Source organism: Macaca nemestrina, chromosome 4 (assembly GCF_043159975.1).
Source record: "Macaca nemestrina isolate mMacNem1 chromosome 4, mMacNem.hap1, whole genome shotgun sequence".
Lineage (NCBI taxonomy): Eukaryota > Metazoa > Chordata > Mammalia > Primates > Cercopithecidae > Macaca > Macaca nemestrina.
The window spans coordinates 9246493-9272517 of record NC_092128.1 but is presented as its reverse complement, the minus strand read 5'-3'; the positions used below and the strand labels follow the sequence as shown (position 1 = coordinate 9272517).

The 26025-nt window shown below is 56.1% G+C and overlaps 1 protein-coding gene and 1 pseudogene across 21 annotated transcripts; one reads left to right on the top strand and one right to left on the bottom strand.

The window, feature by feature from the left end:
- LOC105475000 (zinc finger protein 777-like) overlaps positions 1–2303 on the bottom strand; it is a 149896-nt pseudogene extending 147593 nt beyond the window's left edge.
- Positions 2304–2949: 646 nt separating this feature from the next.
- Positions 2950–25806, top strand: LOC105474864 (KRAB-A domain containing 1). Of its 21 annotated transcripts, none has more exons than XR_011621869.1 (18): positions 2977–3085; positions 4891–4934; positions 7586–7712; positions 8049–8168; positions 8872–9027; positions 9421–9576; positions 10440–10580; positions 10813–10986; positions 11761–11916; positions 12701–12898; positions 13351–13524; positions 13923–14096; positions 16510–16662; positions 17183–17365; positions 18141–18329; positions 18417–18534; positions 19653–19757; positions 21193–21329. XR_011621869.1 is itself a non-coding variant. In XM_071094277.1 (18 exons), the coding sequence occupies exons 3-18, from the start codon at positions 7679–7681 to the stop codon at positions 22032–22034; spliced, it is 3051 nt and encodes a 1016-aa protein (XP_070950378.1). In that variant the 5' UTR covers positions 2977–3085; positions 4891–4934; positions 7586–7678; the 3' UTR covers positions 22035–25806. The 21 variants fall into 21 exon arrangements, 17 of the variants coding, with proteins under 17 accessions (XP_070950385.1, XP_070950384.1, XP_011728004.2 ...); XR_011621870.1 differs by lacking the exon at positions 21193–21329 and adding an exon at positions 20401–20474; XM_071094277.1 differs by having other exon boundaries at positions 8094–8168; positions 18417–18557; positions 21193–25806.
- The last annotated feature ends 219 nt before the right edge of the window (positions 25807–26025 follow it).

The window sequence follows — 26025 nt, the reverse complement described above, 5'->3', positions numbered from 1 at the left end:
ACTAGATTCTACACCAACATTAGAATATATGTCCTCTTTCAGGCAAACATGGAACATTTTCAAACATCTGTTGCACACTTGGCCACAAAGCAGTCTCAGAAAATTCTAAAAAATCAACATCACATACTACATTCTCTGACCATAAGGCAAAACTCAAAAACAAAATGATAACTCATAAAAAAGATTCTCATTTGGAAATTAAAAAGTACTTTTAAATAACCTCACGGATAGAAAAAGAAATAATAATGAAAATCAGAAAATATTTTAAAGTTGTAGCCATTTTTACATGGAGGACTGGCCAGCACAATTTGCCTTTAGATTCATTTGGGAAAAGTGCTGACTAGTTCACCAAAAGTCAATTCACAGAATGACCAGATAGCCAAAAGCCAAATATGGTAAAAGCTAAACCACCGAATATCAATTTGCTAAACAACCAATCTGAATTATTGAATTTTTGTTTGTTTGTTTGTTTGTCTTTGAGACAGGGTCTTGCTCTGTCACCCAGACTGGAGTGCAGTGGTGTAATCTTGGCTCACTGCAATCCCCCTCCACCTCCTAGGCTCAAGCAATTCTCCCACCCCAGCCTTCCAAGTAGCTGGGACTACAGGGGTGCACCTCTGCACCTGGCTAATTTTCGCATTTTTTTGTAGAGATGGGGTTTTGCCATGTTGCCCAGGCTGGTTTAGAACTCCCAGGCCCAAGCAATTCGCCAGCCTTGGCCTCCCAAAGTGCTAGGATTACAGGTGTGAGCCACCGTGCCTGGCCCCAGTCAAGGATTTTTTAAAGATGTGTTTCATCTCCACTCCTGCCTTTGTCTGTGTCCAGAGCCACCCAATAAACCTGGTTCAGGACAGGTCTTCACAACTATTTTTTAACGCACACACACAGGCTGAGGTAAACACAGGTCTGCAGGGTCAAAGGTGCAACTAAAATTTGGGGGATGGGGGTGCTAGGAAGTGTCTCCATAATTTAAATAATTGGCCATCCAGCAAATTTCATGTTGGTGAACTGCTTTTAGTGACTGATGGCCCACAAATGGGGCAGGAAGCCTAGCCAGGAAGTGGAAGTTTGAGTCAAAGAGGTGCCAAGAATCTGCATATGTTAAAACAGAGGTGCATCTTACTTGGATAGAGATTTCTTTCTAAAAGAGTTTACGTTTAAGGCAGGGATCCCCAACCCCTGGGCTATGGCCCAGTACCAGTCCTGGCCTGTTAGGAGCTGGGCAGTGCAGCAGGAGGTGAGCTGCGGGCAAGTCAGGGGAAGCTTTATCTGTAGTTACAGCCACTCCTCCTTGCTCGCATTACCCCTGAGCTCTGCCTCCTGTCAGATCAGCAGGTGCTGGATTCTCATAGGAGCCGGAACTCTGTTGTGAATGCGGGATCCAGGTTGCGGGCTCCTTAGGAGAATCGAATGCCTGGTGACCTGAGGGGGAACAGTTTCATCCCCAAGCAACCCCCCCCCCGTCCATGCAAAAATTCCCTTCCACAAAACCGGGCCCTGGCCCAAAAGGTTGGGGACCCCTGGTTTAGGGGGTTTTAAAGTTTAGGGATCCCAGGCCAGAGGGTGGGCGGTGGAGAGGAGCTGGGAACAGTACTACATTACTGTAAGGAGCCCACCTCACCTCGGCACGGAGGTGGGACCCGGCCTAAAGCCCAGGCGGGGACTTACCCTGAGACATGTGGCCTGTAGGGCTCTTGAGATGAGAAGTTGGACTTTCAAGTTTCCCCTTTCTGCGAAGTGGGGCCTTGTGATATCTTCAAATCCTTGTTCAGCAGGCTGCGCACACACCGGTCCTGTGTCTAAGGTGTCTCGGGCATGACCGAGGGGGCTCTGCCCGGGTGGGCGCGCGCCTTTCCTCAAAGGCCTGGTCGAGGGGTAGTCGGCATAGTACCCGAGTTCTGGGAGGTGATCACAGTCGGCGCAGCTGCAAAGGCCAGCCCCGGGCGGCTGGGCGAGGAATTCCCTTTCCTTCCCTCCGATATTGCCAGGCAGAGCGCTCTCTGGGCCGTAGGGTCTGGACGGGACTTCCAAACTCAGAGCAGAGTCTCCTCTGCGTGGGACCACACGCTTCCTTTCCCCTCCAGGCTTCTGTCTGGCACAGCAGGCTTAGCCCCGCAGGCCCCCTTCCAGGAGCCTTCTATAAAAATGACCGGGTCCTTCTCCAAACAGGAAAACGAGGCTTGCTGCGCCTCGCCCGCACCCCCGGAGAGCCCCGCTCTCGCCTCGTCCGCCCGGACCTGGCCTTCGAACTCGGGAAGCGCAGGGGGAGGCAGAGGAGGGTGGGCCGCGCTGCCTTCCCGCATCACACGTTTATTTGAGGTCTACCACGTGCCAGGAATAACTGGGGTTACCAGACCAGCAAACAGGCACGCAAAATGCGACACGAAGGTAGGTCATGGCTGTGGCAAGCGGGAGCGCGGGCGAAAGACTTGCGGACGCGCGGGGGCCTGGCAGCTGCTCTGGCCCACCCACGCCCGGCAGGACCCTCGACCCCTTCCATTCCGGGTCGGGTTTCCCCGACCGCGGCCTCTGGGAAAGACGGCTCCCTTGTCATCCCCACCATCAGCCCATGGCACATGGGACGCGCTCAGTGGTGGCTGCGGAAAATGAATGAGTGATGCGCGGCGCGTACCCGCGGGCTTCCACGCCCACAGCCAGCCCGGCGGGTCTCGGCGCGCAACCTCTGCCCGCACTTGGGGGCGGGGACAAGGGGTGGGGACGGGGACGAGGCCGGAGCCAGGTACGCCCCGCCCCGCCCTGTCTCCGCCCCCCGCTTCCGAGCCGGCGCCGCGGCGCCTTCTGGGAAGTGTAGTCCGCGCCTGCACCGGCCAGCCGGCCGGCCGGCCCCCGGGCGGAAACTGCACCACCCGCCAAGGGACGCGAGGCGCGCGGGGCGGGCTCAACGAGGCCGGGGGCGGGCCCAGTCGCGCCCACCCCCGCCCCTCCCCCGCGGCCCAGGCCCCCGGCCCCGCCTTCTCCTGCGCGGACCTGGGCGCCGCCAACGAGGGTCGCGCGCGCTCGCGCCAGGGGCCGCGCCGGAAACTGAGGAGTGGCGGGGAGGCTGATCCCGGGGATGGCGCGCCAGGTAAGGCAGGCGGACGCGCGGACCCCTCGGCGCAGTGCAGCCCCGAAGGCGGCAGGGCGAAAAAGAGCTGGGACCCCCCCGCCCCCAACTTCGGGATCGACTGGGCGAGGCGGGGCAGGCCTGATGCTCGGGGGTTCGTGCCGGGAAGTTCAGGTCCTTGGACAATCTCTCTGCCGCTCTCCGCCCCCGGGTACCCACGGCCCAGTCTCCACCTGGGGAAACCCCCCTTGTCGTGGCTTCTTTCATTACAAGTTATTCTGGTAGAGTGGGCATGAAGGCCTCGGAAGGAGTGAGTAAATCTCATACTTCTATTCTTGGTGGAATCCTGGATCCCGGGGCCTGGGGACGTGGAAATGGGGAGAAAGAGAAGATAGAGCAAACCCCAAGTTTTGTCCTGGGAAGCCTCCAGGTAAGGCTTTTAGATCGGAGAACTGGAGGGAGAGCCCCAGGCTGTGATAGCCTGGGCACCGTTTGGGCTAGGTTTTGTGTGGGCTGTGACGATGCCAGGAAACTCTGGTGCTGGTACCAGCGAGGCATCAGGTATCTGGTACTGATACCAGCAACTGCTGCACGTCCTTCTGAATGGGCACCTGGAGCCAGTTCTGCAACTGTGGTGGCTCCTGAGCTTTGGCCAGTCTGAGGCAGCATGGATGGGGGGCAGCGAGTGACTAGGCAGAGCAGACACAGTGCCAGGCCCTTGGTATCATTAGTGCCCCTAAGCATTTGGGGAGAAGGGAGAGGCCAGGCAAATTGGATATTGTTGGGCAGGGACAGTCAAGTGTCCTTTTCAGGTCTGGATGCACAGTTAAGTAGCCCAGGGACACCCTCGCTCAGACATGCCCATGGCCCCATCCTAGGGCCTCCTCATACCACAGTTTCCCGTTCTGTAAAGTGAGGAGTTTGGGCTGACCTTTCAGATCTGATGTTCGGGGAGGGGAATATCCTCACACCATGTAGCTTCATGGAGAAGGTGGCCAGGGGTGACCTTGGGGAGTGGTAGGTCACAGTCAGGTGGAGAGGAGCAGGGAGGGTTCCCAGAAGCCCAGGGGGATGTGAGCACAGCCTCCAGATTGAGAGGCCCTGGGGCAGGGTCTGGTCTGGGAGCCCGAGCCTGAAGCCCACTGGGAGAGCAGGTCTAGGCTGGGAAGGACCGTGAGAGAGGGGCAGGTCCAGCAGGCACTGAAGCTGCAGTTTTTGTGCCAGGCTAGTGACACTGTGGAAGGGTGTGTTAGGAGGACCAATGTGCAGCCGTGAGCTAGGAAGCTGCCCGGTTACAACAGTCCTGGGTCAGGCCAGAAAGCTTTTCTCCAGTGGTTGGGGGAAGGAGGTGAAGTGGGGCCCAAGGAGGAAGGCTGGTGGTGTGTGGATAGAGCCAGCCGGTGGTGGCCTTCCTCCTCCCGAAGATGAGTGTTGTGGTCCAGGTGTTTGCACACTCACACTTGCTCACTCCCTCACACACAAAACCCTCACTCTTCCTTTGCTTTTTCTGGGCAGAGGGAGGCCACTGGCAGAAGTGCTTACCCTGGCCACAGTCAGTTCCCATTTGCATTTTGTAAGAATTTTGTCACAAAACAGTTTGTCTTGAGGCTGAGATGGTGAGAGGCCTGGAAAGCATCTCTTACAGATTCCTGGAAGAGCTGGGATATATTTAGCCTGGAGCGAGAGAGGCACCGGTGGTCAGGAGCAGTGTGTGGAAGAGCTCAGCTGGCGGGCTGAGACCTGCAAGCGGGCATTAGGCAGACAGGCCTGGCTGCAGTATTACTAATCATAGCTCTTAATATTAATAGTCCCTGCATTTGTTTCAGGCACTATTCCTGTATTTGTTTTGTCTTCACAATGTCTCTATGAGGTAGGTTGTTATGATCCCAGTATTATAGATGAGTTCGCTTAGGCCCAAATGGGTTGTTTGGCTGAGGTCTCATAACTAATACGAAACAAGGCAGGGATTGGAATTCTGGCAGCCTGGCTACTGAGGCTAAGCCCCAGCCACCATGCTCTGCCCGGTCTCTGGGTCCAGAACCTCTTAACTTCCACATCAGGTCAGCGGTGGTACCAGTGGAACCAACACAGCTGGTATCATGTTCTTACTTAGAGCTCAGACCTGTCTTGCCAGCTCTGTGTTGAGCCACCAGAGTGTCATGTGGGAGCCCTCTGCCTGGCATGAACCAAAATTCCAGACTCCCAGAAAGAAAGCAGGGGTGTGGCACACACCACATTGTTTGTTCAATCTAGGCACCTTGAGCCACTTCCATCGTTTAGGGAATGGTAGGAAGCCTCCTGACACCTAAATGCCTGGAAGCCAGCCTGGGGCCCTCCTGGCAAGCAGGCCTTCCTAAGGACAGCAGTCTAGGGCCGCTCTGCGTGCTCTTCTGCATAGACCCTGATGTTGGCTACATTTTCTCTGTTCCAAGACACTAGGAAGAAATGTAAATAACTCTTTGAGAGAAGTTTTGGAGGGTGTGTGAGACTGTGCCTGAGAGGGAGTGACCATACCTGGGCCAGAGCCACAGAGGCTCAGGGAGAGTCTGCACATTGAGGCAGGAGGCAAAGGCTAGGGCGTCTCACTGCCCGTGGGCCTCTGGGCTTCTGGGCCTCAGGCAGGCAGTCACTGGAGGGGGTGCCCCTTGCCAGGGTTGTAGATGCAGCCTGGCCAGAGAGGAACATTGGTAGGTGTGACTGCGTGGGACAAGTTAACAGCTGTTCAGGGAGAACAGGCAGAGAGCCCGGCAGTGAGTGGACATCAAGGCTGCCAGTTAGTGGCAGGGACGGTTTTTTGTTGTTTTTTTTTTTTTGGAAACAGGCACTGGAGTACAATGTTGTGACCTTGGCTCACTGCAAATTCTGCCTCCCAGGTTCTAGCAATTCTCCTGCCTCAGCCTCCCAAGTAGCTGTGATTACAGACACCTACCAACACGCCCAGCTAATTTTTGTATTTTATTAGAGATAGGGTTTCACTACGTTGGCCAGGCTGGTCTTGAACTCCTGACCTCAGGCGATCCACCTGCCTGGGCCTCCCAAAGTGGTGGGATTATAGGCGTGAGCCATCACCCCCGGCCTGGGACGGTTTGTAGAATCACTGACTTGGGTGGGTGCGGTGGCTCACACCTGTAATCCCAGCACTTTGGGAGACCAATTTGGGATGACCACTTGAGCCCAGGAGTTCAAGACTAGCCTGGGCAACATAGTAAGATCCTGACTTTATTAATTAATTAAAATAGCTGTGCTGAGCACATGAAACAAGAGGTGAATTGTCTTTGCTTTATTAGGAGCGTTTTCGTTTTCTTTAATAATTCATTCTTACAAATAAATAGTTTAACACTCATTTCTCAACAGGAAGGACCCTTCCCATAATTTACCTTCTGTTTGCTTAATTTGCACAGTTAATTTTTGCCATAATTTTAAATTCAAGCCTATTGATGCTGGTCATTTTCTAGTGTCTGATGGCCACTTTAAAGTCCACTGAAGGACTTTTTTTTTTTTTTTTTTTTTTTTTTTTTTGAGATGGAGTCTTGCTGTATTGCCCAGACTGGAGTGCAATGGTGCAACCTCGGTTCACTGCAACCTCCGCTTCCCACAAGCAATTCTTCTGCCTCAGCCTCCTGAGTTGCTGGGATTACAGGCGCCCGCCACCACACCTGACTAATTTTTGCATTTTTAGTAGAGACAAGGTTTCACTATATTGGCCAGGCTGCTGTCAAACTCCTGACCTCAGGTGATCCGCCTGCCTCGGCCTCCCGAAGTGCTGGGATTACAGGAGTGAGCCACCGCGCCCAGCCGAAGGACCATTTTTAAAGAAACGTAGACAAAAATGTTCCTGTTACTTTAAAAAGCCACAGGGTAGGAGGAGATGAGTACAGAGAATAGGAGATAGGAGTACAGAGTGTAGAGGAGCCTGGTGACCCAAAGCTTCCAAGGGCGACCCCAGGTTTCTTCTGTGCACCTCTCTAAACCCAGCACACAAACTAGGTGGACAACAGAAATGTATTCTCTTACAGCCCTGCAGGCGTGAAGCCCTACATCATAGTGTGGGCAGGGCCACACTCCCTCTGAAGGCTCTGTGGCTTCTGGTGGCCCTGGGCATTCCTTGGCTTGTGGCTGCATTACTCTAGTCTCTGCCTGTCTTCACACAGCCATCTTCTCCCTGTGTGTCTGTCTCTGTGTCTCTTCTGATAAGGACACGAGTCATACTGGACTAAGGGACCCCCCTACTTAGGATCATGACCTCATCTTAAGTAATTCCATCCACAGGGACCCTGTTTCTAAATAAGGTCCTACTTATAGGCGTGGGGGTTAGGACTTCAGCGTGTCTCTGCAGAGACACAGCTCACCCCCAGCGCTGTCTCCTGAGGGGATTCCTGCATGTCAGACCCTGCCCCCCGCTCTGGCTATTATCCTGGAGTGTGCACCTGAAGGCCTAAGGTGGGGTCACCAAGTGCAGAGACAGCTAGGCTGGCCCCTCTGGGATGGAACAACTAACCCCCCTGGAGACTGTGCCTGCAGGTGTCCATCACCTTCAAGGACTTGGCAGTGCGGTTCTCAGAGGAGGAGTGGCGGCTCCTGGAGGAGGGGCAGAGGGAGTTCTACCGAGACGTGATGCGGGAGAACTACGAGACGCTGGTCTCCGTGGGTAAGGACAGGAGGCAGCAGCATGTGCGGCAGGAGCCTGGTGGGCGGTGGAAGGGAGACCGGAGTCCCTGGGACCTGGCAGCCTTAGTCTTTCCACCTGTGAAATGAACACGGGGATCGTTCCTGCTGCTGCTGTTCTATCTCCCAGGACCGGGTTCTAGGTACAATTCGGTGGGGGTATGCGGTGGCCTCTGAGGTTCCAGCCACTCTGTGGTTCTTTGAGTTTAAGTGGTCACGTGAACGTGCACAGACATGCAGGGGCCTGGGGTGCTACCCAGCTGTGTGCGAAGCAGAGGCCACTCCATTCCCAGGGCCACAGTTCCCTCTTCTTTCCCAGGGACAGCTGAGCTGCTCCCCCTCTCTGCTTTCCTGTCACCCTCAGAGTCTGGAGGAGCTGTCGTGGGAGGGAGCCACGCTGATGAGGGGCAGGAGCCTGCTGGTGGCGGAGGTCCCCAGTGTAAGTTATCTGTCAGACTTTGGGCGTCTCCTCCCACTTATAGATCGTCAGGCCCGGGCAATGTGTCACCTCAGCCGGCTCAGTCCAGCCGCTCACCTCCCTGGCTCCCCTACTGCAACCTCCCAAACTTTCACCTCTCATCCCTCTGGGCTGGAAGCCTGTTATGCAGAGAAGCACTCAGAGGAAGCCTGGGGTCACCCTGGAGAGTACCTCCTGCCTCCGGCCCCCCACCTGCCACCACCCTGAAGCCTTATCACAGCCACCCCTGCAGAACCTGCCCCAGCTCCTAAAAGTCCTGCCACAAGGCTTACATCCCAAGACCTCAGATGGTGGACATGCTCCACTGGCCCAGACTGGGCAAGGCCAGGCATTTAGGGGGTGCCGAAAAGGCAGAGGGCCCAGATGGTGGGAGAAGTGTGGCAGCAGCCCGCTTGGGCATTCCCCTGGGAGGCAGGGAGATTAACGAGTAATGCAGAACAGAAAAGCCCTGTTACCCAGGCCCTGCCCCCATGCCCTGGCTTTCCCTTGGCCAGAGCGCCTGGCCTGAGCCCAAGTCCTCTATATCTCATGGGACATGGTGTCTCCTCTGGCTGCTTCTCCTGTGGCTGGGAGGATTATGTGAGATGCTGGGTGTGAAAACACGCACATAGGTGTGAGTGCTGAGCAGCCGCAGGGGTGCGGGGTCACTGTGGCCTCTCCGCAGGGGGACAGCCCCGGCACAGCCTGCACCTCACCGCCCTGGTGCAGCTGGTGAAGGAGATCCCAGAGTTCTTGTTTGGGGAAGTCAAGGGCGCTATGGACAGCCCCGAGAGCGAGAGCCGGGGAGCCAGCCTGGATGGAGAGAGAGTGAGCCCCGAGGGTAAGTCAGACAGCGGGGCCAGTACACGCAGCCTCCTCTGCACTCCCCATGATGAAGCGCAAGTCCACGGCACTGCACTGCATGTGGGCTCCCAGGCACAGGCGGGGAGGCAGAGTCATCTGCTGTTCCTCACGGCTAGGCCGTGTGCCGCCCTCTGAGTGTGTGGCCATAGCTGGTGAGAGGGCAGCTCAGGCTTTCTCATGGTAGTTTCTGTGTGGCTTTGTCGCCCTCCACCCACTGTGGCCCCATCAGAGCCCAGTGATGACAACGCATAGCTGGCTGACATCCTGGTCATTGTTAGCAGCACATGGGAAGGAAAAGACCCAGAATGTGACAGTGTGACAATGTTAGGGGCATCTTACCAGCTGTTGTCTTTTCCCTCTTTCCCGACAGCAGCTGTGGCAAGAGAGCCTTGCCCTCTCCGAGGCCTGCTCAGCTGCCTTCCAGATGGCCCTGCCAGCCAGCCCCGCCTGGCCGCCACGCCCACCGACAGCTTGTGTTCCAGTGGCCCAACTGGTGACGGGGTCCAGGGAAGTCCTCTCCCCATCAGTGAGTCTGACACAGCAGGGACAGGGAGAACCAGCATTTCAAGAGGCCTGACCATGGCGTCAGGGGACCTGGACCCTGTGCCCTCTTCATTTTTTTCTAGGACTCAGTTCCCTTGTTGCTCTGTTTTCTTGTTGACAAAGTGCCCCAGGGAGCAGGACCACATATTTAGCCTCTGGTGTAAACACCAAAGAGGAGGCGTGATGCTCAGCCCCTGGGGAGCCTCTCCTCCCGCCCCGATCACTGAGCACTTTGAACACAGAAGCCTCCGGCAGTTTCTCACATGCAGGCCCACGGCCGGCAACATTCACATACCTGTGTGCACTGGAGACCATCTCATCACAGCAACCCCAACTGCAGAACAGGGCCAGGCGAGCTCCTAGGATTTCTCTGGGGTCTCATTTTATTTTTAAAACTTATTACAAATTTTGCATTTGTCTGTTTTTATAAAATATAATTCAAATTTATACGGAATAAAATTGGCATTCCCAAAAAACATACCCCATTTAGCTGTGGTTTCATCTGGTGTTCGGGGGTGTCGGGCACATTTGCTCTGGGGTTCTGTGTGCCCTGGTTTGAGAAGCATGAGTGTGGGATTGTGGTCTACATGTCGAGACTGCCGGCATCACTTGCTGAGCCAAATTCGGTGGCTGGGCTCACGGGGAAGGCCTAGGGGTGTTCACAGTGAACCAACAGTCTTGCTGTTTACAGTTAAACCAGAAAGAAATGGTGAAAGCCCTCAGCCCTCCTGGAACAGGGACTTGGGTAGCTGGAGAAGGCTGTCCTCTTCGGGGACCAGATCTGGGGTGATTTTCCAGAGTCTGGAGCTGGGGCTAGAAAGTCCCTCTTGTGTTCTCCTGCAACAGAAACTGGCGACAAACCATGGCCTACAAGGAAGGAAGGCCCAGGAGCCCCGGGAGCCCCGGGCGGGGAGCCCAGCCCTCCCACCCTTAGCCCCAGCAGGAGGAAGAGCCGCAGAGAACAGGAGAGAGGGACCTCGGAGGCCGGTGAGGGGCAGGCTTTCCTCAGTGGGGTGGTGATGGGCAAGTGTGTTTAGTTCACGCGAGGAGGTCATGCTGCTCCCCAGCCTGGGCCTGGTGGCAGCTCCACGAGGCAGGACTTGTCTGTGTTCTCACGGGCGGGAATCTCAGCCGCCCGGAGACCTGAGTGCCTGCTGAAGCACTCTTGGGTGCCCCGTCAGGACGGCACTGACCCCGGCCCACCTTGTGTGTGCTATAGGAATTTCTCCTGAGAACAGCCCCTTGCAAGGCCTCATCAACTGTCTGAAGGAAATCCTCGTGCCTGGGCCCCAGCACCCCGAGACATCCCCAAGCTTCCTGCCGCCTCTCCCCAGCTTGGGCACGTCCAGGCTAACCAGAACAGACCTGGGGTCTGGGAGCCCGCCCTGGGCAGGTGAGTCCTGGGGCCTCAGGCTGAGGTCTCTGAAGCTTGGTTTGCATTTCAACAGTGATTCCTCCTGCTCCAAACTGTCTCCCTTAGGGATCGTTACCAGCTTGGCCACTGCTGTGTTGCCATTGTCACCTTTCTGGAGCCAGGTGGCTCTCTTAAGGACAGCATTTGGTCAGCTGGGAAAAGGAAACTTGGAAGCAGGCTTTGCCCTGGTTTCTTCATGTCCCTTCCTCCCGACCCGGGACCCGAGGGGAAGAGCTGCAGAGCTCATATGTCGCTTTGCATTGATGCCAGGCATGATGCATGGGGTGGGCTTGGGCTCTGGACGGCATGGTGGAGGGGCCAGGGCACGGGTCGTGGAGTCAGACCCTGACAGGCTCCTGACGCCTTGAGCCTAGGCTGTTCCCACTCACAGGGCCGCAGTGAGCTTAGCTGCAGTAATGTGCTTATTGTACAACTCCATTTTCCTCAAATGTAAGTTTTGTTCAGGACCCACAGAGCTGTCTCGAACAGTGACCCCGACAGCCCACTTCCTTCAGTTTGTCCTCAGAGCGATACCACATGTCTGCCTGCAGGGCGACTTCCATGCCTTCCCTCTTTGCCCTGTCCAGTTGTGGCAGGTGTGTGAACCCAGGCACCGGGAAGACTCAGTGAGCCCCTGGAGGATCCTCATCTTCAGAGCTGGCCCCACGCCCCTCTCACTTATTCCGCTTGTTGTTTGTCGTGAAGGCTGAGGACACTGGGCTCCAGGTGAAAACATGTTCCTTTTTCCTTTAGTGAAGACCGAGGCAGCTTCAGGGGATTGTCCCCTCCAGGGTCTGCTAAACTGTCTGAAGGAGCTCCCCGAGGCCCAGGACAGGCATCCCAGTCCCTCGGGAGTGGGGAACGCACGGCTACAGGAGAATCCAGGGGCCTGGAAAAGGGATTCTGGAGGTAAATTCTTCTCACTGGGCTGGGAGGGCCCCCAGACGTCCTCTGTTACCCTGCCCCAGGCAGGGCTATAGGTGGCCCCCAGCATAAACACTCAGGCCCCCACGGTGGCCTGTCGGGGAGAGGAGCCAGATGCGGGAGATCGCCACTGTGTAAATGGAGCGAGCTGCATGGGAGGAGCTCGGTCAGCACTTGATAATTCTCAGGCTGGCTCCCAGAGGAGGAGCTGGACATTCCGAAAGGAAAGTGGGGAGGGAGCGAGATCAAGAAATATAGGACGGAGCTCTAGCCCAGCACACACACAGCTCCTCATTGTGATTTGGGGTCCTGTGTGTTTGGGTCAGGTTGGTATAACTGAGATTTGGGATTTCTGCCATGTGTGTGAGGGCTGGGAACCCCAAATCCTAATTATACCCACCCAGCCCACACATGGGTTCACGTTTCCGTGCATGTCACCTCAGCTGTTAGCTTCTCAGAACAAAGCCCTGAGCAGCTGGGTTGAGTCAGGTGTGCTGGCCATGGAGAAAGACGTGATTGGTGCTGTCCAGGGAGGGCCGACTTCATGCCTGGTAGAAACCTTGGGGGCACCCCAAGGGGCCATGGTGGGGGAGGAGGCGTGTGACTCGTCTCTCTGCTGATGATTGACAAGTGACAGCATTCTGATCCAGTGACTGCTGTGGAGGCACACGGGCTTTGGAAGCCCCTCCTAACCCTATAAAGACCTCAAGGGATTCTCAGGGTGAGTCCAGGCCTGAATCTTGGGCTTCCCACTGGCCTCCTCCCGCAGGGCCTGGACACCTCCTGACCCCTCCTCCCCGTCCTGGTCTTGGAGCTGGCAGCCTGCTCTCTGTGAAGATGGAGAACAGCTGGGTCCAGAGCCCCCCAGGACCCGCATCCTGTCAGCCTGGCAGGCAGCCCCTCAGTCCCTCAGCCACTGGAGACATCAGAGGGGTCCCCCAACCCAGCTGGGGCCCTGAGGCTCAAGGTGAGGCCTGGGGTTGGCTGCTCTGGTGGTCTTCCCCATGGGCTTGTCAGTCTCTGGCAAGGTTCCACCAACCCCAGGGAAGCAGCTCTCAGCAGGGAGCCGCCCCCCTGGCCTTTCTTCCCAAGCAGTGAATCCCTTCATCCATGGCCTCCTCAGCCCAAGCCCCTGCTGCCTCGGGGCCTTTGTTTTGCAGTGATTCCTGGCCCCGGAAGCTGCCCCTGCTGACACGTGGCCCTCCTCACTTCCCTCCTGTCTTCATGCCTTCCAGGGGCAGGGTGGGGGCAAGAGCAGATCAGTCCCCCACAGAAGGGTTTCTTGCCTGGCAGGTCCCAGAGCCTGGTGCAGGACTCATCAACCTTGCAGAAAGCACGTCGGGTGGAGCCAGCCAGGGGTCTGATGGGCAAAGCTGGGATATGTGGGAGATGGTGACAGGGGGCTCTGTCCTGTTCCAGCTGCCAGTGCCTCAAGCTCACCGCTGGAAGCCCTGGAAGCCTGTCTGAAGGGCATTCCCCCAAGTGGGTCGTCACCTTCCCAGCTGCCGGCCACTTCTTGTTCCCAGAACCCCCAGCCAGGAGACTCTGGGTCTCAGAGGCCTGAACTGCAGCCCCACAGATCACACAGTGAAGGTAGATTGTGGCCATGGGCGCGGGGTGGCGTGTCCCTGGGCACAGCAGTGGAGGCAGATGCTGAGGACTGTCAGGTCATTATGTTGCGCAGCCTCCTGAGGCGCAGGCCCACTCCGCCAGGCTGCCTTTCATACTCACCCCCAGACAGCTGCCTGCATGTGGCGAAAGCCAGTGCAGATCTTCCTGCCCTACTTCCTTCTCTCAGAACTCTCTCCAGTCACGAGACTCACTGTGGGGTTTCTGTGGGTCACGCGCTATGGGAGTTTAATCTGTGCCACAGGGAAACCGTAGTGGGAGATACTTTGGGGCAGGGTCTTCTGGTGCCCGTGCACCCCGTGGCCCAGGGGTCTCCTCTCCAGTGAGCCTCCTGGTGACCACAACTGTGCTGTTCCCTACAGAAGCGACCAGAGAGCCTGTTCTGCCTCTGAGCCTGCAGGGCTGTGTGAGAGATGGCCCCACCCGGCCCCCAGCCCCCCGAGGAACCCCCACCAGCTTCTCCTCATCCAGCAGCACTGACTGGGACCTGGATTTTGGGAGCCCTGTGGGGAGCCAGGGGCAGCAGCCTGGAAAAGGTGAGCTGGGCCAGCCCGAGGCTGGGGTTCATCCTGGGAGAGGACTTGAGGCCCCTTGCCCAGTTCCTGTGGCTTGACTGGGTCAGACTCCCGTGCCAGTGCTGGGCGCAGAGCCAGGGATACTGAGGCAGGAGCAGATGCAGGGCTTACCTTGGGTGGGTTGTTGGGAGCCTACCCAACAACTGAAACAGAGGGGGCTCCGTTTTAGTGACTTGTCTCAGAAGGGACAGGACAATGTCTAAGATTTCTTTTAAAATCTTTTTGGGCTGGGCACAGTGGCTCACGCCTGTACTCCCAGCACTTTGGGAGGCTGAGGCAGGAAGATCAGTTGAGGCCAGGAGTTTGAGACCAGCCTGGGCAACATAATAAGACACCGTCTATACAGAAATTTTTTTTTTTTTTTTTTTTTGAGACGGAGTCTAACTCTTGTTGCCTAGGCTGCAGTGCAATGGCGCAATCTCGGCTCACTGCAAGCTCCACCTCCTGGGTTCAAGTGATCCTCCTGCCTCAGCCTCCCGCGTAGCTGGGATTATAGGTGCCCACCACCACTCCCAGCTAAGTTTTGTATATTTAGTGGAGAAGAAGTTTCACCATGTTGGCCAGGCTGGTGTCAAACTCCTGACCTCAGGCAATACGCCTGCCTCAGCCTCCCAAAGGACTGGGATTACGGGCATGAGCCACCGCACCCAGCCTGTACAGAAGACTTAAAAAATTATCTGAGTGGAGTGGCACCAGTAGTCTGTAGTCCAGTTACTCAGGAGGCTGAGGCAGGGGATCACTTGAGCCCCAGCATTTGAGGCTGCAGTGAGCTATGATCACACCACTGCAATCCAGCGCGGGGGACAGAGTGAGACCTCCATCTCAAAAATAAATAAATAAATATAAATAAAAATTTCCTTTTTGCATTGAATTCCTTACCCTAGCCACAAAGAATTGCCTGTAATATCAAACTGACGCCCAGCTTAGGAAAACATACAGTGAGGTTCGTGTCAGAAACACTTGGGAGTATGCTTGGTGACCTGTGCCTGCCCCGGTCACTCCAGTCGAGTTTGCTGCAGACTTGAGGATCTTGCAGGACTCCAGCATCTCCTCTTGGCCTTTTTATTTCCCCCACCCGGTTAATCCCAGTCCTCTTGGTCTGTGTTGTCCTGCCGACACCAGTCCCTCTGTCCTCACCTCTGTCCTGACTGCCAACATATTTACTGAACAGGCCTCTCGCAGCAGCCACAGCTCTGGTCAGGCCTGTGGGGCCTGCCAGTGTCCACAGCAGCCTGAATTCCCAAGCCCCACTAGGGGTTAGCCCCTTGGGTGTGGGGCTTTTCCCCCAAAATGCAACTGACTTCATAGGTAATATGATCACATAGCTTTGTTCAAAAGCTATAAAAGGTTATGTGGGAAAAATGAAGTCTTCGGCGCTGCAGCCCCTCCTGCCACTGCTGCGAGTTCATTCCCCTCCTCTTCCTCACACAGAGGGCGGCATCTGTACATGCCCCTCTAGGCTGCCTTTGTCATCAGCATTTGTCTTTGACTCCTTTCTATACTTTTCATATTCCTTGGCCACCAGCACCAGTTTCTTCTTTGGGACAGCAGCGTGGTATTCGGTAGCATGCTTCATGTGTCCTGCCTGGGTGGACTTTGTTTACTAAGTAACCCAAACTGCAGGATATTTCACACTGCCTTTCAGAAGCTTCCAGACAACTCCCGGCTCCCTCTGTTGCCCCAGAACTCAGCGGATGTGCTGTGGAGAAAATGCATGTGGAGGTCCTCTGGTTTCCACCCTGCCCTTCCAGCCCGTGGACATTCAGAAGCGCTGCGGGTTGCCCTCCCGCTCTGTGCCTCGGCCCAGGATCATCAGCAAACGCTTTTAGGAAAGAGAGTGGCAGCACTGTCCGCTTTATTAGGAAGGGCTCTCCTCGCTCTAGAGTTTCAGTTCATCTAGTTCCTGTTACTCACACGGCTGTCACTGGAAATAGGATGTTTACAGTGTATTTAGTTCTTTCCTAGTTGAAGCTGCATGCATGTGGGCCTGCCATGGCCCAGAGGCGAGGGGGCCTGTGTTGTTCCCCTCTGTGAGTGGTGAAGGAAGTCTTAGCACATTCCATCTGTGGGGCCACCCCTGATCCCCTGTGCTGGGGACACAGGATGTCGTCCCTCACAGTAGTGGCAGCTGGGTGTGCCGAGGAGGACTGGAACCCACACCTGTGGACAATGCCATCTTGACAGCCACAGGCCAGGCTGCTTCCACGGCAGCCAAAGCAGGGCCGCCGCAGAGCCAGGACTGACACGTCCAGTGCTCTGTGCCCAGCACCCCTGTGGCCCTGCTTCCCTGGACACAGCAGAAGAGGGGAGACTTCTATGGTTTGCAGAGATAGAGCTACAGCCCCCGTCATCTGTGAATGTTTGATCTTCACAGGAAGCCCGCCAGGAAGCTCCCCACTGCAGGGTCTGGAGAACTGTCTCAAGGAGATACCTGTGCCTGTGCTGCGGCCTGCCTGGCCCTGCTCCTCAGCAGCAGACAGGGGACCGAGGAGAGTGGAGCCCAGGAACTGGACAGCAGACAAGGAAGGTAATAGCGGCTGCCGGGGGCCAGGGTGTAGACAGGGCTGCTCCGAGGATGCCCTGGGCGCTGCACCTGTGGGCTCATATCTGCTTCTGAGCCAACATGGTGCTCTGGAAATAGGCCTGGGCTGAGCCTTGTTGGAGGCCGGAAAGTCTGTTTAGCACACACGTGCAGACCTGCTGGCATCTGAGTGACGGGGACACCTTAGTGCCGTTGTCTGTGGCTCCACTGCCCTGGCTGGAGCTGGCTCCTTGTGGCCAGGTGTCCTTGTCCCGGCCGTGCCGGCCCCATGTGCCTTGGTGTCTGGGCACCAGTTTCTGAGCCCAGGGTTCCACGCAGCTGGGTCTGGGAATAGAGAGGTTCTGGAGGGTTCGGGCGCTCCCCGGAACATGGCAGATGGGTGTTTCCCACACCTGACGCTGGTGTGCCCGAGAGCCCAGCAATGGCAGAGACTGTTCCCTGTCCCTTCTGTGGCAGCACGAGGCCCCGTGGGGCTGACAGGCCGCCTGTTTTCTCATTAAAACAGGACTGAGGGCCGAGGCCTGGGAGTCAGCCCGTCTTGGGCACGGTAGGGGAGAAGTGCCCACCCGGAGCCTCCGTCTGGTCAGCCCACAGGTGTTCACCTCCAGCTGCGTCCCCGCCTGCCACCAGCGGGGGCTCAAAGACCCTGGGGCCACCAGGCCAGGAGTGTGGAGGTGGCTCCCAGAGGGTGAGCTGGCACCTGCCCTCGGTACTGACAACCATGCTTTAGTTAAAGTGTTTGACAAAGAAATAGACTTCCCCTCTCTGTCCCTCTGTTCCTTCCCCATCTCTCATCCTTTGCCCAGAGGACAGAAGCTGGTGCCAAACAGCAACTGAGGTTCACTAAACAAGAAGATAAAGTGTCACAAAGTGCTGACAAGGAGCGGGGTCGGGAAGATCGTTGTTTGTGTCCATCCATTGGGTTTCTCCTGTGGAGAAGCTTCTTGGGGGGCTCCCGCTGTCTACTGCTGCTGCTTGGTTTAACTTCCAGCAGAATTCCTTCCTCGATCTGCCACAGGGCCTGGTGGGATACCTTTGCTGAATAAATGCGGTTTTGCTGACTCTCCCATCAGACGAGGATGGGCCCTAACTGAGCCCCACCATTGGGCTGCTGGCCCTTATGAGATACCGGAGTGCAGGGATGGTACCTGCCTGGTAGGAGAGGCCACCTGGCCTGTGAGACCTAAGCCTGGCTAGAACCAGACTGCTAATGACTTCCAAGGACTGGAGATTTCCAGAAAGTTCCCCAGCAGACTTTCCAAAGCTGCTGGCGTCCTGGCCAGGCTCTGGCTTCACTTTTGTCCTCTTTCTGTGGCAAGAGAGGCAGCCATTTAGGGTCCCCTAGAACTCATGTTGAGTGTGGGCTGAGCTGAAAGGGGACCAGTTCTGTGTGCCCAGACCCTAAGGCACAGGCCTGGCTCTCTTCAGGCTGATGACAGAGCACTCTCTGGTCCCCTGCTCAGGGCCTGCCCCCAAGCCCTCCCCGCTGCACTGCCTGGAGAGCGCCCTGAGGGGGATCTTGCCTGTACGGCCCTTGCGCTTCACCTGCGTGGCAGGCCCCAGCCCCAGCCCCGGCTCCAGCTCGAGCTTCAGCGGCTCTGAAGGAGAAGACCCGAGGCCAGAGCCCGAGCTCTGGAGGCCGCTCCTCCAGGGTGAGCCTCTTCGGAAAGGGAGGATAGCGGGGTGTGTGCTAGAGCGCCAGTCACCACTCTGATGCCAGCTTTGTTTGTGACATTAAGAGAGGGACCGCCTTCCCAGCTGTAAGCCTCCTGTCCCTCTGTCCCCATGTCCTGGTGGGACCCCTGCTGGAAGCAGTGGCAGCAGCCCTGGTGAAGACCCCAGGAGAACAGAGCCCAGGTACTGCAGCGGCCTTGGTGCAGGTGAGCCTGGGGTCTCCTGAGGGGGCGCCCATGCGTCCCCCAGAGGGCCAGGAGTCCAGACTGGATCCTCTGAGTCCTGCCTGTCACTTTGCCTGGCCCTTGCCAGGGAGTCCTGCACATTGGCCGTGCTTTAGTTCCCTGTAAGGTGAGCTGTGTCCGAGAGGGAGGGCGGGGCTGCTGGGGGTGCTGGTGAGCGGCTGCAGGGAGGTCTGGGCCACCCACTTGAAGCCATGTACACAGTGTTTGCACTTGCGAATATACACGCGTGCATGGAGACAGATACGGATGTATTTATACGATAATAGTGTATGCTTTTAAAACTTGGCATCAATAACAGAAGTCTCAAAAGTGAGATTTCCCCAGCTGGGGGGACTTCTTGGAGAGTGTCCCATTAGGAAAGCTAGAAATGCTGCCTGCTGCCCCAGGTCACCTTGCTTCTCAATCTCACTGTGAGCCAGTGTTTGCTCCCAGCGGGAAAAGCAGATGGGACAGGAGACAGGTCCCAGTTGCCTGGGAGAAAAGAGAGTTTAGATAGTACTTGCTGGCCTGGCCCCCTCAGGAGTGCTGGAGGAGGAGGAGGAGGAGGAGGAGGGAGAGGCAGTGGTAGAGGATGGGGAGGAGGAGGAAGAGGCCAGAAATGGTCAGGGGAGGGAGCTCTCCCCAGCTCCTGCTGCTGGCTCCATTTACAGCCCTGGCCCTGTCTGTGTAGGCCCGGGCCGTACCACATTTCTCACTCCCCAGTGGGCCTAGCGGAAAATGGCAGAGTGGGCTGGGTTTGGACCACAGGATGCCCCAGCACGCCCTCGGAGGTCTCACTGGGGCACGACCCACAGATGAGAATCCTTTTTCCCAGCTGCCTCTCCAGCCACTACCTCCTGCTGGAGCCCCCTGCAGACTGGGCAGGAACACCACACACACGCACCACAGCGGGCCCTTCCACCAGAATTAGCCTCCCTCGTGGGCCAAGTGTCCATCTTCTATCTCATTTAGTCATGGTTTGAAAGTTGAGAGTTTGAGATTGTTTTAGGGTATGTCAGAATGGCTCTGGCCAAACGATCGTCTCCCTGCCCCAGGGTCTCTGTGCTTTTTCTACAGGTACAGCTGGGGATCCCTGCCCTGTTTCTCGGCTGGAGAAAAGGCCCAGGGTTAGTGAAGCGTCCAGAGGCCTGGAGCTTGGACATGGAAGACCCAGAGTTGCAGGTGAACTGGTGGCTTCCCCCATTCCCTCTGCACAGGCCAGGACCCAGAGCCCCTGCTTGGGGAAAACAGCCGTCCAGGGTCACCATTTGGGTGATGGGTAGGAAAAGTCTCACCTGTAAGCCACTTCAGGTTGCATATTTCATTTCAGTGTTTTATTACAGAACCAGTTGGGATTTTCATAAAAGCAGACACACCCTTTAGAGGTAGAAATTGAGAAGTGAAGAATCAGTTTGGGGCTTGAGGGGACTTTAGAGAATAGGTGAGGAAACCGAGGCCAGGATGACCTGGCCACGGTCATTGTGAGAGGGTTGGCTCTGTGTCACACGCCTGCCCCTGCAGACCCATGGTGGAAACATGCAGGGGGCCTGGCATCTAGTGCCCTGGGTCACTTGGGGACAACCCCACACCAGGAACTTTCAGTGCGGCCTGCGGCAGGTTCTCTTATTGGCTCAGGGTGTTGGCTTCTGTCCAGGCGCCACCGCTTTGCTGAGAGCTCTGAGCTGCCTGGGGCCACCGAGCCTTGCCTGTCCTCTGTAGAAGTCCTGGCCGGGGTCTCCAGGCCGAGATCCTTGTTGATGAACTTGACCAAACAGTGGTTGGGTCCTTTAGCTACTCCAGTCTTCACTTTTTCCTCGGTTTAAAGCCTTGGAGGTGCCGAAAAGAGAAGGGCAGAGCCACAGCTGGGGGCCCAGAGAAACAGGGAAGAAACCATCTCTGCACCCAGCCTGGGGCTGAACAGGTTAGGAATGGCAAGTGCCTGGCCAAGCCTTTCTTGTGGTTTGCCCAGGGTTGGGACCAGTTCCAAGGGAATTTAGGGTGAAGGATTAGGTGATCTTTTTTTTAAAAAAAAAAAAAGCTTATGACTCCTGTGAATCTGTAACTTCTGAGTGGGGAGAGTAAAGGCAGAAGTGGGTGGGAACCCTTGTGGTTTGCCTGTAACCAAGAGCACTGAGTTCTGGAGTGGCCCCACAGTCACCCCACAAAAAATGTGCAGAAGGCCCTTGGCTGGCCTGGCCCTCTTGGCCCATCTCCTGATGCTCCCATGGCCTTGGTCTCATGCTGTCCAGGGGTTCTGGGCCCTTCTCACTGACTCCTAGGGCAGGGCTGCCATTTGGTCTCATTAACAACACAAAGACCCACCCATTCCTAGAAGGTGGGAAGACCGCAGTTTAGCAAAGCCTGGTTACCATGGAAACCCAAACCCAACCTGTGGTTGATCCTGCCCATCAGTTTGGGGAACAGCCAGGAGATGTAGCCAGTTTTCATGCCATAACCATTGGCATCAGCGTTTTCAGGCCTGACTCACCTTCCTTCCCTTCTGGAAGCCGGGCCTTGGAGGAGGCAGGGTACTGAGTGCCCTTGGTTCAGGGGACCTCTGGGGAGAGAGAGTTCCTTACAAACCAAGAACTCTGACCAGTCCTTGCTCTGGTTTTAGCCAAGACCCATGGGAGGCTGCTCCCCCAGGTCCCACCTGAGCCACCCCGTGAGTCTCCACCTCCGGAGCTGCCCCCTCAGGAAGCCGCGCCTCCAGTATTGCCAGCCTCCTCCCCGCAGCCGCCGTGCCACTGTGGGAAGCCCCTGCAACAGGAGCTGCACAGCCTCGGTGCTGCCCTCGCAGAGAAGCTGGATCGCCTCGCCACGGCGCTGGCAGGCCTGGCTCAGGAGGTGGCCACCATGAGGACCCAGGTGAATCGGCTGGGGAGGCGTCCCCAAGGCCCTGGGCCGATGGGCCAACCTTCCTGGATGTGGACCCTCCCACGGGGACCTCGCTGGGCTCATGGCTCTGGTCACAGACACCTGCCCTACTGGAGGCAGAAGGGACCCACAAGGCCTAAACCAAAGATCCTGCGTGGCCAGGGAGAGGGCTGCAGGGCGGGTGACCCGTCAGGACTCTCCAGAGGGACCGCTCGCCGGGCACCTCCGCTGCCTCCAGACGCTCCCCCGGCAGAACCTCCTGGGCTCCACTGCAGCTCTTCCCAGCAGCTGCTGTCCTCCGCACCCAGCTGCCACGCTGCGCCACCTGCGCACCCCCTCCTCGGACATACCGGGGGCCACCAGAGCCCCCTTCCCCCTTTAGTGCCTGCTGCCTTACCTCTGCAGGGAGCCTCTCCTCCTGCAGCCAGTGCAGATGCAGACATGCTGACCTCGGGAGTGGCACCAGCAGGGATCCCAGACCGGCCTAAGGAGCCGAGCAGCCTGCTGGGAGGAGTGCAGAGGGCACTCCAGGAAGAACTGTGGGGTGGGGAGCACAGGGACCCGAGGTGGGGGGCGCATTGATGGCATTCCTCTTCTCCACATCTGCTCATTCTTGCCAAGGGTGCAGTGGTGGCATGGAAGCCCTGTCACCCAACCCCAGGCCTCCCTCTCCCAGGGGATGCCATCTTTCTTAACTGTTGCTGGGAGCCTCACCCTTTGTCCCAACTGGGCAGAGTCCCCAGGTGCTGTTTGCTCAGGAGGCTGCTGTGGGGGTGCCTTCCTCAGCCTCTGGCCCTCTTGGCTCAGATTCAATCAAATGTTGCTTCCCTCTCCTGTCTTTCCCACTGGAGCCGCCCAAGCTTGTAGGTGGGTGGTGTGCACAGGCCATGTGTGCCCCACATATGCAGGGAGTGCCCCACACAGCTAGCGTGGCCAGGAGAGCGCCTCCTAACCACCAGCCATTCCTGATCTCAGGAGTCATGAAGGGCTGGGCTCTTGCCTTCCTGGAGTAAATACTGGCACAGATTTCATCTGAAGAGAACTCGGCCGCTTGGTCTAAGCTGGACTTACCTCTGTGGATTCTGAAATTAAAGAAGTGAGTTGCTAAGGAAGGCCTTGACCTGACCCCTGTAGAAGGGAGCTCCATGCGGGCCCACGGTGGGGCGGGGCTGGTTGTGCCACCAGCATGCTGCCTCGTCTCCCGACATTCTGGAGAACATTCAAGAGTGTGCCAGGAAGGGTGGGGGAATTCCCACAGGACTCATAGGACTCCCAGGGCACACTCTGTGAGTCCCCCGGGGCTGCCGTACAGAGGACCCCTGACTGGGCAGCTTCAACAGCAGCATTTACTGTCTCTGTCCTGGAGGCCAGAAGTCTACAGTCCAGGTGTCAGGGTCAGTTCCTTCTTCGGGCTGGGAGGGAGGATCTGTCCCGGGCCTCTCCCCTTGGCCTGTAGATGGCTGTCTTCCTGTTCAGATGGTGTTTTCTACACAGCTATCTCCAAATTTCCCCTTCACATCAGGGCAGCAGTTGTATGGAATTATGACTCACCCTAATGAGTCCATGTTAACCTGATGACCTCTCTAAATACCCCCTCTCCAAGTGAGGTCACATTCGGAGGTACTGGAGGTTAGGCTTTTACCGTACACTTTTGGGGAGGGGCACGGTTCAGCCTGTAACACACCGAAGGAGCTTCTTGGGTTTGTGTTGGGAAAAGGCATGACCAGGCGTCGCTAGCCCACTTGTGTCCTGGCTATCGGAGTGTGCCTGCTCCCAGCCCGCTCAGCTGGCGCTTGGCAGTGCGTTGGAACTGGCCTGCCTGTCATTCCCTCGCGTCATCTTCCCAAGAGGCAAAATGCAACCTGTGTGCCCCCAAATCCCTTATTTGACCTGAGGTGGTTTCAGGACCTGTGTGTACACCTGTTGCCTGGCAGGGTCAGCCTGGTGTGGGCTGGCACACTTGGCCCTGTCCTCAGGTCCCTGAGGAGCCTGGGACACCAGCACTATGGCCTGGGGCAATGCTGGCTGCCCACCATGACTATAGGAGCAGTGCCTTGTGGCTGCAGCACCCAGTATGTCCCTAAAGTCAGGGTCACTGGGGACACACGCGGAGCCTAAGTGACCCGCAGCTGAGCAAGCGGCTTGGGAGCTGAAGCCCTTGCTCTTTGCCGCCCTGTGAAAGCAGCAGGGCAAGGACACCTGTCAGAGGGGATGCGAAGATGCTTTCTGGACTAGAGTGAACCCCGAAGTGACTGGAAACAGATCCTAAGATTATGCAAGTAGGATGTTTATTGAAATGCGGAGGCTCATCACTCACAGCAATGCTTGCACAGAATTAGGAAGAGAAAGGCTCTAGGCTGCTCCAGCCTGAGGAGCTCTCCTTGTGGTAATAAGCAGGGAGCAGTGCCGGGCACATTTCAAAGCCACAGCAAGGGGTGGGACACAGTTTCAGAGGAGGGTTGAGAAGCGAAACCGCCCCTTCCCTGACTCTGACTGTGAGGAGAGGACTCTTGCCCACCCCTGCTGCAGCTGGCCCCGTCCCGTCCTGCCTCCCTGTCCTCCCATTATCCTTTCCCTTCTAAGCAGGGGTCACTGGGCTGTTGGCTCAATGGGAGGGGGGCCACCTTACACTTCCATGTGGCACATTAAGGTGGTTTTGCTTTGCTGGCTTCAGAAACAGCCACCACACAAACCCTAGTTGACAGGCACAAATGAACAAATGAGCATGGTAGCTGTAAGTGACTGTCGCAGCCTTCAACCAGCAGAGCTGGGAAGAGAGCATGAGCCCACACCAGTGCCACCAGCACTTGGCACATCTTCACCCTGGGCACAGATGCCCCCTCCCGGCCTTTGCCTGCTGAGACAGACGAGGGTATTCAGGACTGAGCCTGGTCGAAGTGGTCCGGACCCAGCTGGACCATATAAGTTTAAAATTGTTTTAAGAATGTGAATTCTAAGTAATCAGTGGTAAGAAGTTCCATGGTCTGCAGCTGTGTTCCTCCTGCAGAAGCAGGTGCCTAGGTCTAGGTCTCCAGGACCTGTCCATGGTCACTGAAATGCCTTCTAGCATCAGTGATCTAGTGGAAAAAATCTAGATGCCGTTGAGGTCTTTGGTACTGTGCCCATCTCCTGTAGGAACTGTACAGTGTGACTTGGAAGAGGAGATGTGGTCACTTTGATGGGAGAAACGGAAGGAACTTTTTGAATTCAGAGGAGCTCCAGGGTCTGGGGTGGGGGCAGAGAAGGCTCCAGGCTGCTCATTCCATCCTGAGTGAGCCGAATGGGTCCTGGCTGACCTAGGTGCAACCTTCCCAGTCTGCCAGTCAGAGTTCCCCAGCAGGCAGGAACATGTGAAGGTTCTGCTTCAAAATACGAATGAAAGGGCTCCTCATGCCCCTATTATTTCCTGGCCACTCCCAGGGGTCCTGATGGAAGGGAGGCTGACCTGCAGGGTGCAAGAACCACGATTCACCGCTCCCCACGAAGGTGCTTGGTCAAGAGCATCAGGCATGCTGTTAACCTTTGTGTGGGTTTGTGTTTTGGATGTGGCTCCTATATACAACGTACAGATTTTATCTCATAAACCATCTTGACAGGTTTTGCTCTTCACTGGGAGCCCTTAATCCATTTAAATGTAATGGACTGACTGACTTATTTAGGCTTTCACAGACTTTCTTTCTTTGTGCTTTTTGTTTGTCCCACCTCTTCTGGGGCTTTCTCTTCCCTGCCTTATTTTGTATCAACACTGTTGTGGGTTAAAAAAAATCGTTCAATTTTTTCCTCTGCTGGCCTCAAAATGTAAAGAACTAAGAAGAGAAACACAAATTTGGGAGGTTTTAGCATATCTTTCTCAGAAATTGATAGAACAAATCGGTAGTGATGTAGAAGATTTGAAAGGGCTCCTTAACAAAACTGGCCTGATTGATGCCCATATAGAATAGTACACCATGGGGCCAGGCGCGGTGGCTCACACCTGTAATCCCAGCACTTTGGGAGGCTGGGGCAGATGGATCACTTGAGGCCAGGAGTTCGAGACCAGCCTGGCCAACATGGTGAAACCCCATCTCTACAAAAAATACAAAAATTAGCCGGGCATGGTAGCATGCACCTGTAATCCCAGCTACTTGGGAGGCTGAGACGAGAATTGCTTGAACCCAGGAGGCAGAGGTTGCAGCGAGCTGAGATCATGCCACAGCACTGCAGCCTGCGTAAAGAGTGAAACTCCATCTCAAACAAAAACTCTGTGCCATGGGACTACTTAGTATACATTCTTTTCAAGCATACACAGGACATTTATGAAAATTGACCATATATTAAGCCCTATGGTAAGTTTAAATAAAATATTGAAATTGTATAGGGTATGTTCTCTGACAATACCTTAACCTTTTAAGCTAGAATTAAATAATAACCAGAAATTCTTATATTCAAAAATGAGAATTATGCTGCTAAAATAACACACGTGTCAATGAAGAAATCATAATGGAGATTAGAAATGTTTCCCACTATTAAGAAAGTACCACAGTCCAGGCGTGGCGGCTCACACAAAACTTTGGGAGGCTGAGGCAGGCAGATC

Excerpts from the sequence above, each read along its gene's own strand:
- LOC105474864 (XM_011729699.2), top strand. The coding sequence starts at position 3,357 with ATGAAGGCCTCGGAAGGAGTGAGTAAATCTCATACTTCTATTCTTGGT. Across the intron at positions 10,581-10,812 it reads GAGAGGGACCTCGGAGGCCG|GAATTTCTCCTGAGAACAGC; the intron begins GTGAGGGGCAGG and ends TGTGTGCTATAG. Across the intron at positions 13,525-13,922 it reads CCACAGATCACACAGTGAAG|AAGCGACCAGAGAGCCTGTT; the intron begins GTAGATTGTGGC and ends TGTTCCCTACAG.